The sequence below is a fragment of the Zonotrichia leucophrys genome, chromosome 8, assembly GCF_028769735.1.
Source record: "Zonotrichia leucophrys gambelii isolate GWCS_2022_RI chromosome 8, RI_Zleu_2.0, whole genome shotgun sequence".
In the NCBI taxonomy this organism is placed as follows: Eukaryota; Metazoa; Chordata; class Aves; order Passeriformes; family Passerellidae; genus Zonotrichia; species Zonotrichia leucophrys.
Window position 1 is genome coordinate 1,369,290 of NC_088178.1, and position 13,686 is coordinate 1,382,975.

The 13,686-nt window shown below is 49.0% G+C and overlaps 1 protein-coding gene across 3 annotated transcripts in view; it reads right to left on the reverse strand.

The window, feature by feature from the left end:
- SUCO (SUN domain containing ossification factor) overlaps nt 1–9,874 on the reverse strand; it is a 39,054-nt gene extending 29,180 nt beyond the window's left edge. For all 3 annotated transcript variants that reach the window (XM_064719876.1, XM_064719875.1, XM_064719874.1), the window contains exon 1: nt 9,658–9,874. In XM_064719876.1, coding sequence (XP_064575946.1) covers nt 9,658–9,722 — 65 coding nt within the window. In that variant the 5' untranslated portion in view covers nt 9,723–9,874. The remainder of the gene's footprint in view (nt 1–9,657) is intronic.
- Nucleotides 9,875–13,686: the final 3,812 nt, after the last annotated feature.

The window sequence follows — 13,686 nt, forward strand, 5'->3', positions numbered from 1 at the left end:
GAAACAACAGACTACAGACAAGTATTAAAAATTTTTAAGTTTCATGCATATACATATATAAAATAAATATAAATATGTGTATTTTTTCAGTGTCTCTCTCCACAGTGAACAAGGAACTTGTGGGATCTGACATATCATGGAGATGAGCAATACAAGTGCTCCACCTCTGTCTCAGCCCCAAAGCACCTCAGTCATTTTTCTTTTTGAGGTAGCATTTTTCCTCTATACTAAATGAGAGCCTTCAAGTCAGGCAGAAGCAGCTGCAGTTAGTAGAAAATAAAGAAGTGAATGGAAGGTATGAAAATAGTAATAACCACATATTGTAGCAGGTACAAAGTCTCACATCTCAGTTGAAAATTAGGCATAAGCTTCTCACTCAAATTCCCATCCCATCGTGTAAGTATTGAGTTTTCCATCAAACCTCTGTCCTACCCTATGCACAGGAGGCTGAGCATGAATGAAATGTTACCAGATTTCTATGCCTTTATTACCTAGCTCTCACTTGGAAAAATTAGTTATGCAAATACTTTGAGTCATTTGTATTTCTGAAAAGGGGTTTCAATCATTTCATGGTGAAATTCCCAAGCTCTTAACTCCAGTACATCTCTTTAGAGATACAAGGACTCCCTGGTACTTCACAAAAATACACCAAAACATGAAATATTACAGAGCATCATCCCACTCCTTCATTACTCAGGCACAGGCATTTGCTTCCCATTTCACTTCCACTCTGGGGGGCACCTTGGGGGAGCTGCACAGAACAGCAGGGGCAGAAAAGGAAACATTGCAATGGCTGTGAATTAGCATTTCAAAACACAAGGTCTACCCTCACAAATGCACAAAGAGCACAGAAGGCATGTATTTCTTACCTTCACCTATTGAGAGATTTCATGCAAGAAATCAGGCTTTATCAGGTCACAGACACAGATTTTAGAAGAATGCAGGCTGGCAGCTCAGATTTAAGTTACTCTGACATGATCTGTGTCCAATGTCTGTCTGACTTCTTTTCCAAAATTCTTCTAGGTCTACTCCCCAACTCCAACAAGATGCCTCAAGTCTCCAAAAGCCCTCCAAGCTAGGGAGGGGACTGAGAACTCATTTTGTGTGTGTGTGTGTGTGTGTGCAAGCACCCACAGGAAAGCCTGATCCCTCCTGCAGCACAGCATGCAGCTCACAGGATGCATCACTCACCACACAGAGCACTCAGAACACAGAAATGTGAGACACCAGCCACGCTGGGAGAAGTCAAGTTAACAACCTTATCAACACCACCAGCAGTTGGCTTTTTCCCTCTGACTTCTAACATTTTGCATATTAATTCAACAGGCTTCTTTAGGATAGAGCTCACAATAAAAATAACCATGAAAAAAAAACCCAACAAGGAAACCAAGTGGTAATTTACAGAGAGCAAAACTCCCCTCGAGCTGAAGTGAGCTGCAGTGGAAGCAGAGCAGTTTGTGCACACAATAACGTGTCTGTCCCTGCCCTGGGAGCCAGGAGTGGGCTCTGAGTGCTGACTCAGAACTGAGCAGACCCAATGCCCCAGTGAGATCAGATCAGTCCCCAGAGACAGCCTCAGGTACAAGGTGCATCTTCAGATGAAGAGATTGTTCCAAACACTTAACCCACAGCTGCTGACTTACGTGGATACTCAAGTTTTCAATAGTTCCATTTTTGTAAGCATGACTCAAAACACCACCTGCTATTAAACCTCATCAAGAACAAAGCAGCTTAAGCATGACTCTTTGTCCTATCATTAATGCAGTTTAAAAGCTATTTTCTCTAATAGCACCACCAACTTTCCAGTTTAATGTGCACAAAGCCAAAAGAAAGGCTGCAAGCTCAGACAAAGCAGCAGGGGTGGGTGGGGGAATCTTTGCTCTGCTCAGGGCAGGCTCCCACTGTGGGTGCCCACTGAAGCAGAAATGGTTGGATGCTTCACTACACTCACTGCTGCACAGATTGCCCGTGCCCTGCTGATGAACGTTCTGCCTTTGGAAAGGAACACACTGAAATTCTAAAGTGCAGGTGGTTTTGAAATTGCAGTGTAGTTTCATGTGAAAGACCATGCACTTGGCTGAAACTCTTCAAGTGATTGTGCAGAAAACTACCAGAGATGGTGAAGCTATGGATAACTGTTCTGACAGGCATAAAAATCAAGTAGAAAATAACTAACTGGTAAGAAAAATTAATCATACAACTCACAGCTAAAAAAAATTCAAAATATGAAGGTAAGAGGAGTTTTTCCACAGCTTGATCAGAGAGAAAGAGCTTAAGCTTTCCTTTCCAAAGACTGCATACAACAGTGACACACACTTCAGTTCAAACACATCTGCCCCCAAAATTATAAATTTCATAGATTCTCCCAAAACAAGACCTATTTCTGGACACTGCAGAGCGAAGCAGTTCAGAACAGTTTACATTTGGCACCTGCAAGCCAGAGGAATCTGAAGCAAAGGGAAAAGAAAAGGAATTTATCACCAGTGCAGCAATTCCAAGCCCTCCCTGGGACAGATGCCACAGTGCAGCTGTGAGGGGAAAGAAGATGTCACTGTCCCTGCCAGGGGACAATTCCATACTCAAAACACTCACAGATCATTGCAGAGGAGGGGTTGGAGCCAGCAGAGCAGGCTGTGTTTGCTGAACATCACCTTCATTACAGAGTAAGTGAGTTCAGATTAACAAGCCTGAAATTATAAAAACAAGGGAAGGGAAGGGAAGGGAAGGGAAGGGAAAGGGAAGGGAAGGGAAGGGAAGGGAAGGGAAGGGAAGGGAAGGGAAGGGAAGGGAAGGGAAGGGAAGGGAAGGGAAGGGAAGGGAAGGGAAGGGAAGGGAAGGGAAGGGAAGGAAGGGAAGGGAAGGGAAGGGAAGGGAAGGGAAGGGAAGGGAAGGGAAGGGAGGAAGGGAAGGGAAGGGAAGGGAAGGAAGGGAAGGGAAGGGAAGGGAAGGGAGAGGGAAGGGAAGGAAGGGAAGGGAAGGGAAGGAAGGGAAGGGAAGGGAAGGGAAGGGAAGGGAAGGGAAGGGAAGGGAAGGGAAGGGAAGGAAGGGAAGGGAAGGGAAGGGAAGGGAAGGGAAGGGAAGGGGCAAAACCAAACACCTTTAGCTGTGAGCAAGTCCTGCAGGGCTGGGAGTGCTGACTGACAAAGGGAAAAGGCTCTGCAGGAATGAGGGGCTCAGCACAGCCACAAGCAAGCTCTGCAGTCAGCAGCAACCTGCCAGGCAGCACAGGGCAAACAGGGAACCTCCTCTTTCCCCAGCAACTTCATGGGATCAATCTTTCCCTCCCAACACCTCAGCCAGGAGCACTTGGATTTGAGAGCCTGCAGAACAAAGGAAATGCCATGGAAAATGAAGAGCAGGACATTATTTCAAGCAGCCACAGGAGAAAAGCCACCTGCAAGACACTGAACCTCCCCAGACACAACACTCATTTCTGCAGGTGAAGTGGAAACACAGCTTGATAAATGCAGAGAAGAACCATTAATCTTCTTCAATACAAATAAGAAAACCCTAACAAAGAAAACAACACCATTCATTTAGAAGCCATTTATTACCACAGAAGAGCAGCATGTGTTACTAAGATAATTTTGAAAGTTAGGATGGATCTGTAAGGGAGGAAAAAGCTGCAAAATAAAAGTACAGATCTAGACTAAGCATCACTGGGATCACCTCATTTCCTACCACTAACTAGATTCACATGCTCAAAAAAAAACCCCAAGACCAAAATAGCTGAAATTGGAGCTTTTTTTGCAAATCCTTTACCAATCTGTGGTATTTTGCAATTAAGTTTTTAATAGCTTGCCCACACTTTGCAAAGAATGTGCTCTCCATACAGTTATTTCACTTATTCAGAGGAGCTGAGCACAAAGATTCTTCTGACCATACTGAATTTCACAGCTGCATACAATGAGATTCCAACCTTTGGTTTCAAATAGGGCTTTCAGCATTTTAAATACTGAAAGCATTTAAATCATCAGCATGCACAGCTTGCAAAAGGAGGTTCCAGGAGCAGCAGATCCTTTATCAGACTGAACTGATTTACTGCATCCCCCCTTGAGCCACACAGGAATCTGCACCCTCTGCTCTGCTCTGGAGATTATGGAGACATTCCAGTAAGTCCTGAGGGGGGAACAAAGTCAGCTCTGAGCCAAGGAATGCTCAGATAGCCAACCCAAGAAGACACAGTGCAACACAATATTTGCTTTTGACTGCCCACTGTTCTCCCAGGTTAAACAACAGAAGCCAACTTCATTCCTTGCTCCAAGGGTTACTCCCATTCTCTCCTGGGAGAGGTAACAGCACCTCCACAGACTCTGCTCCAGTGTAACACTGACACAAAGCTCCTCTTCCTCAAAAGGAGCATCCAGGTGCCCTACTTGAGGCACTGAAAGCAGGGCAGATGTCACAACCCCCTCTGGAAGCACCCAGAGGAACAGGCAGTTCCTGGTGTTTCTCTGGAACACACTTCTGCAATACTGAAGGAGGATTACAGAAGCTCCCTGCATTCTCAAACTCTAGTTATTTTCTGTGATGCAAGAGTTTGGGGAAGAGCACCCACTCCAGAAAAAAAAAAAAAAACCACAAAAAAACCATGATGGGAACCACAGACATGTATCCCAGATATCCTATCCCAGACATGTAGGATGTATTTTTAATGGGCTTCTTATCTGTAAGGGATTTCAGCATTATCTTGATTGCCATTTCAACACCCAGCCAAGCCAAGTCATTGCCATTCCTTTGTGCACCTGAGCTGATTTTTGAACTGTCAGAACCTTTTGCTAATATTCCAATCCAGTTTGTCATTCGTGGGACCAGTCTGTTACACCAGTTATTTCCAGTAAGAATTAAGGAACCTTTCAGATTTACAGTTCTAGGTTAACCTGGTTTTGGCTAAAATTTTCATGCACATCCCCTCCAGAGTGAACTTTAAAAGACACTGCATGTCCTCTCCTTGAAAAAGGCACAGAAATTCCCAAAAGCTGGATCACTAATAAAAACTAAAGACAAGAAAAAAACATCTCTGTACAAGACACAGCAAGAACATCAAAGTGAAAAAGAGCTAACAGCAGCTCAGAGAAAGACATTGCAGCAAGAGTTCAAATGAAGTGCTCAAGGCAGACATTGCACTGCAACAGGCAAGGTCTCCTTCCCCAGCACAGACACCTCAGTACACCATTTGCATAACAAACAAACTAACTTGAAGTTTCTAGGACAAATCTTTCAGAAGATACTGCATGAAAGCAGTTCACCGATTTTCAAATCATTTTAAAAGGCAAAATATTCAATAATTGATTGAGCCAAGCCCTTGAGCCCCTGCTGGCATGTACAACCTTCACTGGGCACATCTGATTTTCATTTGTAGGAGTCCAAGAGCTCCAGGGCAGCTTTTGTCCCAACCTTAACCACAGAGCAAAGACCCTTCCCAACAGGATACTCCATACCTAGGAACACACCTTCCACTCTGAAATCAGATCCTGCAACAACAGTTCTGATTGTATCAGTGCTCAAATAATTTCATTTCTTCCTGCTATAAAATGCACACACTCGGTGTTTGTTTTAGTATCAGCCTTTTGAAAAGATTTAAGTACTCAAGAGGAGAATCAGCAGATAAAATTCTGAATTTCTGCAGAAGTTACTTGTGCAGTCCTATCCAGATCATGAGGGCAGTCATGAAAAAAAAAAACAAAAATAGGATTTCAGTGGTAAGGGGCACATGAATGAGGCACTGGAACACAGAGCTCTCACTCACACCTGTGTGCTATTAACAGAGGAGAGCTCTAGGTGTGAGCCACCAGTCAGGAATGAGGCAAATGAAGGCTCAATCAGCAAAAGCCCCATGTGAGACCCCTGGTGTGGTTTGCACAGCTCTCACTGTGAGCAGCAGCAGCACACACTGAACCTGCTGGTGCTGCCACAGCTCAGATAGGACTGAAAATGCAAAGCCAAACCAGAAATATCTACCATTAAAACCCACACATAATAAAACCCAGTATCCTGTACCTGGTAACCCAGGTTTCACTCCTGGCTGTGCCACTGACCCAATCCCACCTTTGCAATTTTCAGGGTACACTCTCATGGTGGATTTCACTCAGAGCTCCTAGGCCAGGCTTTGCCATCAAAACCAGCACATCTTGCTGCTAAATCACTTTGGCACAGGGCATTTCCTGGTGCAGGATACTCACAGAGTGACAGCTGAAGGATCCTGACCCCCATCCTCCTTTCACTCCCAGCTGTAAACCCAAGCAGCAGAGTTAATAAAAGCTAAGTAGGTCAGGATATGGCAATGAACTTTCTGGGATAGAAAGAGAAATTACTGGATGCATAATTTCTTTATTAAACTCCCAATTAAACTTTGGAAGTGCAGCTTATGGCAGGAAGAGCTGATGTCAGAATAATTTATACAGGTCACTCTTCCAGCAGCCACCACAGCTGCTCTCACCTCACAGAGTCCTGGTATCCCACAGGCTTCTAAACCCCCTCCACTCACTCAGCTCTGGATAGAGGCACAAAGCTCCAAACCCTGCAAGTTTGAAATGTATTTTTTACATTATCATGCACACAAAGGGATTAAGTGGAGCATTAAGGAATTCAGGACCACAGCAGACATTTGTCAGGCACACAGGAGGCCCCAAACTGCACAGATGCCCATTATTTTTGAGCACTACATCCCTCCAGCAGGAGGATTTCCCCAAAGCCTTTCTGTTCCTTTGACACTTGGAACAATCCTGTTGGCTCAGGGCTGTCAGAGCTTCAGAAAACCTCAAATGCTGATAACTGACCCAAAGAGCATCACATCCCCTTCACTGAAAAGGCACAGTTTGGCAAACAACCCCCTACTCACTCTTGTGCTTCTCTGTGCATCTCCTAAAACACTGCCACACTTCCAGTGCCCAGGATGACATCTTCCAGTTCAAATCAGTTTTTTTCCCTCCACTTGATCATTTCTAATCAGTATTTCCCCACTGAACCAACTCTCTTAGGTGAGCTTGAAAATGCAGCAGGAGAGATTTTGAAAATTCCCATTTCAAGCTTAGGTTCAAGGGAAGAAGCAACAGCTACTCAGAAAGAAATTAAAGCCCAGGTTAAAAAAAAAGGGCAAGAAGTCCAAACAGCCCCAAGTGTTCTTTGAGCAGCTGTTTTGTCTCTGGTTTTTCCCTGGTTTTGGGGTTCATCTGTTGACACCTATAAGGAAAAAAATTTCTTTCTTACTAGCACAAAGTCCTTTGAAAATTACATCTCAAAACAACTAAATTTAAAAAGCCAACATTTATAACAAAATTCTTCCATTTGCTATTGGAAATTTCTTAACTGCTGAAGTGAACAAAGGTGCTGATTTTCTCTATAGTGAAAAATTACATAAATCACAACTTATCAACTTCTGTAGTCCACCAACAATGCAAGAACCAAGAGACTTCAAGATTTCTCGTTACAACTCTGACATGGCTGTGAAATTAAAGCAGTCCCAAAGCCAACTCTCAAACTCTCCAATGTGAATCCATGCTTGAACAGCAGTCCAGCACACTGGAGCTGCATCCCTCAATATTTAAATGAATCCAGTGGCTCCTAAGCCAAGGCAGGCAGTGAGCAGGCTGCTTTTCTCAACTCTCTTTTAGAGTTTTGCATTGGGGCACTCCACTGCAAGCTCTGAGATCAGCTCAGGCACTGCCTGAAAGAGCAATCCCCTTCGAAGGGCAGCAAAAAGAGCAGCTCCATCCTCCTCCTACCCACAGCAAAGGGGAACACAGAGGTTGGCAGAGATTTACAGAACATTACTCCAACAAGATAGCTGAACGTGACATTCCTTCTTTAATATGGAATTATCCTGAAAAAAGGCTGAGTTTTTCACTACATCAAGTCCTGGTGAAACAGCAGATAAGAATACAGCAAGAAAAAAATCAACCTGCCCACCTATTGATCATTAGGCTAAAATCCCCTTCCACTTATAAATTACCTGAAAGCAGGAACAGATTGTCAGCCCTCAAGGCACTCCAAAGTGCTTTCCTAACAGGACTCCTAGCTGTACAACTACAACCTCCTGCCAGAACTTCACTGCCCAAAGAGCAAAATCAAAGCAAAGCTGTCTGGAGACAGTTCCTGAGGCTCACAGCTCACCTGATCGAACCCACATGGCCAGGAAGTTTTTTTTGTTTTAAATTTTGCTAAATGTAAACACAGCAAGCAAGTTTTCAAGCTGTGCTTTTGTCTCCAAAGCCCAGAATGTGATGACACGAACCAAAGCTGCTTCAGGACTGTCCAAACACAGAAACACAAGCAGCAGCAGCAGATTTGTAACTGATTGTGTAAAACAATCAGTTTTACACACTCTTCACCCAGCTGTGGGACCAGCCAGACCCTCAGGATGATCCCTTTATTTAAGCAGACTATCTGAACAATCTGCTGTAGTAATACACCAGAGTGTGGCAGCTCCATTTGCAATATTTGCAGTTTGCTGTTCAAGCTGGCTATCAGTTCTCAAACAGTGACTCACCAAGTTCAAAGAGGGCCAAAGTTTAAGAAGGTTGGAACTTACCATACAGAAATACATTCTACTAATATTTGTGTTCTGTTGGATGTCATCTCTTAAAGGAAGTTTGAAAAGAAAGCAAACAGGGGATGCTGGAACAAAGTACAGTTCAGGTAATCACTGTAAAAACGCTGTCAAAGGCATAATCAATGCAAAAGTAAGAGGGTTCATTTGGTTTAACTTAACAGACTCAGAGAAAGCGTTCCAAGAATAAAGCACCACGATATTCCACACCAGAGTGCAAAAGCTCAGCCTGAAACTGGAAATGCAAGGATGCCTGTGGTGAAAGCACAGAGACAACAACACACACCTAACTCTGACCCTCGGTGTGTGTGGGGTCAGCCCTCACCTGCCTCTGCCGCTCCTGGCAGCGGGAATGGCCCTCCCGAGGGCTGTCCCCATCCCCAGGGTGTCACTGCACAGGAACCCATCCCGGCACCGCTCACCTTCCCCAGGGTGTCACTGCCCCAGAACCCAGCCCGGCACCGCTCACCTTCCCAGGGTGTCACTGCACAGGAACCCAGCCCGGGCACCGCTCACCTTCCCAGGGTGTCACTGCACAGGAACCCATCCCGGCACCGCTCACCATCCCAGGGTGTCACTGCACAAAACCCATCCCGGCACCGCTCACCATCCCAGGGTGTCACTGCACAAAACCCATCCCGGCACCGCTCACCATCCCCAGGGTGTCACTGCACAGGAACCCATCCCGGCACCGCTCACCTTCCCCAGGGTGTCACTGCACAGGAACCCAGCCCGGCACCGCTCACCTTCCCAGGGTGTCACTGCCAGGGAACCCATCCCGAGCACCGCTCACCTTCCCAGGGTGTCACTGCCAGGGAACCCATCCCGGCACCGCTCACCTTCCCCAGGGTGTCACTGCACAGGAACCCAGCCCGGACACCGCTCACCATCCCGGGCAGGCCGCGGAGTTCCTCCCGTTCCAGCAACTCTGAGGTTCCTCTCAGAACGCACCCGGGCGCGCTCCCGTGTCACCCGCCCCAGGTGTGTCCCTGCCCGGGCTGGGGCTGCACCGGAGCCTCTCCACAGCTCCTCTCCGACTGCCGCACCCCCCGGCTGCCCGCAGCCCGCCCAGGGAGCGCTCCCAGCGCGGCGGAGAGGCCGGCACTCACCAGAGCAGGGCGCAGAGCAGGAGGCAGGAGCCCAGCGCCAGGGGCCGGCGGGGCGGCTCCCTCATGGTCTGGCCGGTGTGGCTGGAGCGGCCGGGCCGAGGCGGCGCATCCTCCTCCCGCGGGCAGCGGCGGCAGCGGCGGCGGCGCTGAGGGGGATCGGCCGTTGTTGCGCACGGCCCCTCCCCGCGCGCGCGGCCGTTACTGCCCGCCGGGCCGGGCCCCCTGCCCCGCCCCTTCCACCGCCTCACGCGCTGAGCTGGAAGGATGCGCGTCACCCGCTGCGCGCCGCCAGCCAATGGGCTGAGCGTTCCGCCGGCTGGCCCCGCCTCCCCACCCCGCCGATTGGCCAGTGGGCTCGTCTCTCCCCGCCCCTCCAAGGACCCCGCTCTGGGAGGTGGCTGCGGCAAACAAGCCGTTAAAGGGAAATCGCCATAGTGATAAACGACGGCTGGTGGTCAAACCACCGGCCGCGAGGCGCCTTATGCGCGCCGCTGCCTCCGTTTCCAGGGGCATTTCAAGCACCGGCGCTCCCACGTGACATCACTTAATTATTTGGTTTTTATTTTGATCAGGCTTCCCTGAGGGCTGCCGAGCGCTGAGGCCCGCAGCGGGAGATCCGCGCGGGGGCTGCCGGGAGTTGTAGTTCCGGGCTGGATAGGGCTGACGCGCTGGTCTACGGCCGCCATTTTCCGTCGCTCTGAGGGGCCCCTGAGGGGCAGCGGGGTCCGTGAGGGGCAGCGGGGCTCGGCTTCACTCCCGGCTCGTGGGCGCGCCTGAGATGTGTCAGCACACATTTATTTCCATCGTGGGAGGCGCTCAGGGAGAACAGGCCGGGTGGGATGTGGGACAGTAGCGAGGAGCCTCCCCGGCACCGCGCCGGTAGCAGAACAGCCCGGCTGTTCTGTGGGTAACCCGGCCCAAAGCTGCCCCTCCACACCGAGGCAGGAAAGCCTTCCCTGCGGTTCACTCCGGCCAAAACCACCCTCAGGACTGGGGCTCTCCGTGAGACGAGCAGGGGGAGCAGCATAGCACAGCCCGGGAGCCGTGCGGGAAGCGGGGGTGAGGCAGGAGCCACGGTGGAAACGCGCACATGGCCGGACTCTGACCGGGGAGAGCCAGCTCAGCCCGCAGCCAGGGGTGAATCACGGCAGCAGCAGCAGCTGCCATGAGGCAGCTCCAACCTCATGGTCTGGCCCCGGACATGTCCCATGCAGGACATTCCCGCAGGCCGGGTCACCTGAGCGCTCTGTGCACGGAGCCTGCTCAGGGTTCATTAACGCGCTTGGGGATGCCGTGAATGGAGTCAGCCAGCAGTGGAAACCTTTGTAAAGTCTTTGTGTCCGTTCTTGCCCTGACTTTTCCCGCTGCTGTTGGAGCCGGGTCCGGGAGCGCCTCTCCCTGCCGGGCTGGGGGGTGCCTGGGGCGTTTGCCCATCCCAACACACAGCCCTGGCCACAAAGTACCTGTTGGGCACGGCCAGGAGCAGAGCATCCATCCATGAAGCGCTGGAAATTCAAACACCTGCTGATGTGGCTGCTGGGAGAGCTGGTAAACATTCATTAACCCATTGCTGAGCACGGCCAGCTCTAGGCCTCAGTGTTGCCATGGGGTAAGGCTGGGCCTGTCTCCATTCCAGGGACAGGAATTCCTGCAGCCTCCCCGACCTGGAGAAGGCTCTGAAGGCACACTGGCTCAGCCCATGGGACTGCTCCCTCCTGGCACAGCTCCCAATGCTGTGATCCCGTTAGGAATGAGCACAGCTTAGACCAAACACAGCCTAAGAGCTGACACATCATTTCAGGGGAGGCTTCACAGAGCTGGGATCCTGCAGGAAAAGCCCCTTTGAAGTAGTCCCCAGCCAGGCAGGGTCCTGATGTCCCCACCTTTGCAGTGGCAAAGCCTTCTCTGCCATTCAACCCTATCTGCTCTTTACAAAGGCTGCTTGTTTTCCCAAGTGTTGCCTTTTTTTCTCTCTTTCTTTTTTTTTTTTCACGTGTGATTTAATTCACACAAACTCCTTCCTCTTCTGACTATTGATCTTGGCTCCTTACTGGTTAAAATAAACGAAATCTTTCATAAGCAGGTTCTGACAACACAACTTTTGTTCCTTCCAGACACAATTTCCTGTTTAATTTCCTGACTGTTTCTTACTTGGTCAAGGAAAAGCTGTAAATTGCAACATTGCTCCAGAGACCTTCCTCTGACTTCACATGAACTGTTAACCACTTGCAGGAGAGAATCCAGCAAAACAGCACAAAACTTTTTTTAAAAAAACTCAATTTCTTTTATATCTTCGGCAGTGAGAAAAATGCATGTGTTTTATGATTGGCTTTTGGCAAATATTCAAATGAATATTATATGTGTTGGGTTAGGAAGTAATGCTGTATTAATTCTCTTAAGTACTGTGTTGATTATAGTTTTAGGTTATAAAAATTGTTAAAATAGAAACGATGCTATGTAGGATACTTTTTTTTAAAGAAAGGACTCACAGTGAGATAGCAGCCACAGGACACCTGAATCTTTCAGAGAAAGAGAATTTATTGCTCCATTATCAGAAGAAATGAACTTCTTCCTGCCTTGAAGATGCTGTCAGGATTCAGAGGAAGAAGCTGACACTGCCCAGACAGAATCCTGTGTTTGAATGGAATTTATGCATCATGGATGAGGTGTATGAATATGCAGCAGGCTGTTGTTTTTAAGGGTTAATCCTCTGTTAACGTGGGTCCTTTTTCGGGTTCATGCTGCCCAGAAAAGGTACCTGGACTGTCTGTAACTCTTTTATCTCTATTGTCTCATATTGTCCTAATTTAATTTGTCCAAATTATTATTACTCTAATTGTATTACTATTTTTCTAACCATTTTATTTCTATTCAACTTTCAGAATTTTCAAAACAAGTGATTGGCGTTTCTCACAGGCGATTTGTGCCGAAAGGAAGGCTGTGCAAAAAATAAAGGTTGGAATCATTTTCTTTGGAAAATCCAACAGGAGCAACTCCCGCTCCAGCTGAGCAGGTGATTGCTCTCTCATCACTCAGCAAACTCCTGTGGCACACGGGCTGTGCCTCTGCGCTCCCAGAAGGGGACATGGCTTTGATTCCAATCCCACACTGGCTGAAATCCCGGGAGGTGTTCCAGGCACAACCTGAGCAGCACCCTGGCGATGCTGTGACCCCAGTGCAGAGCCCTGGAGCTGGAGAGCACAAAGAGCTCGGCCACTGGGGAGCTTCCCTTGCCATCTGGGGGGGCTGGTGGAATGGGGAAGCTCCAAAGGCTGCTGACAGCTGGGACACAGAGAATCCAAGTGAATTCTTGCTCTCGTGATGGAAATGTGGTGTGGGGGCTTGCAGTGGGGTGAACCCACCATGGTGGGTGTCAGACAGCACCTGCTGTCTGAGCCCCCTGGGAAAAGAAAAATCAAATTTCACTGCTGAAACTGAGAAACGGCCAAACTTCACAATGCAAGTGTGAAGCTCTTTTAGCCTTCATTTCTGAGAGGACAGCGTGGGCTGAAGCTTCCCCTTCCCTCTTCCCACTGCCCCTGGGGTGGGAGGAAGGGCTGGGAAAGCACCTGGGGCAGCCCAGGGCTGGGCTCCTCTGTGGGGGATGTCCAGCACCTGCTCCAGCAGGGCAGGGCAGGGCTTCCGTGGCTTCCTCAGCCAAACCCAGACCTGAGACACACATCCCTGGGCTGGAGGGGGCTCAGAGCCCTGGGCAGCAGTGCCAGGAGCATGGCAGGGTGGCACAGCCCACCCAGGAGCACCAGCACCTCTGCTGGATCCCAGCGCTGGGGATCCTCATCCCAAAGGGCTCACCGGGCACACACAGGGAGCCCCACAGGCTCAGCTGCCTCCCTTCCCCTTTCTGCCCACTGCTGAAATGAACTGAATTCCCACCTGGCTCCATCCCCTCCCTGCTGAAATGAACTGAATTCCCACCTGGCTCCATCCCCTCCCTGCCGGGTATTTAAAAACAGGCAGAGGGGTAGGGGGTGGTGGCAGCAGGAGTGTCACTGCTCAGGGACCCCTCCC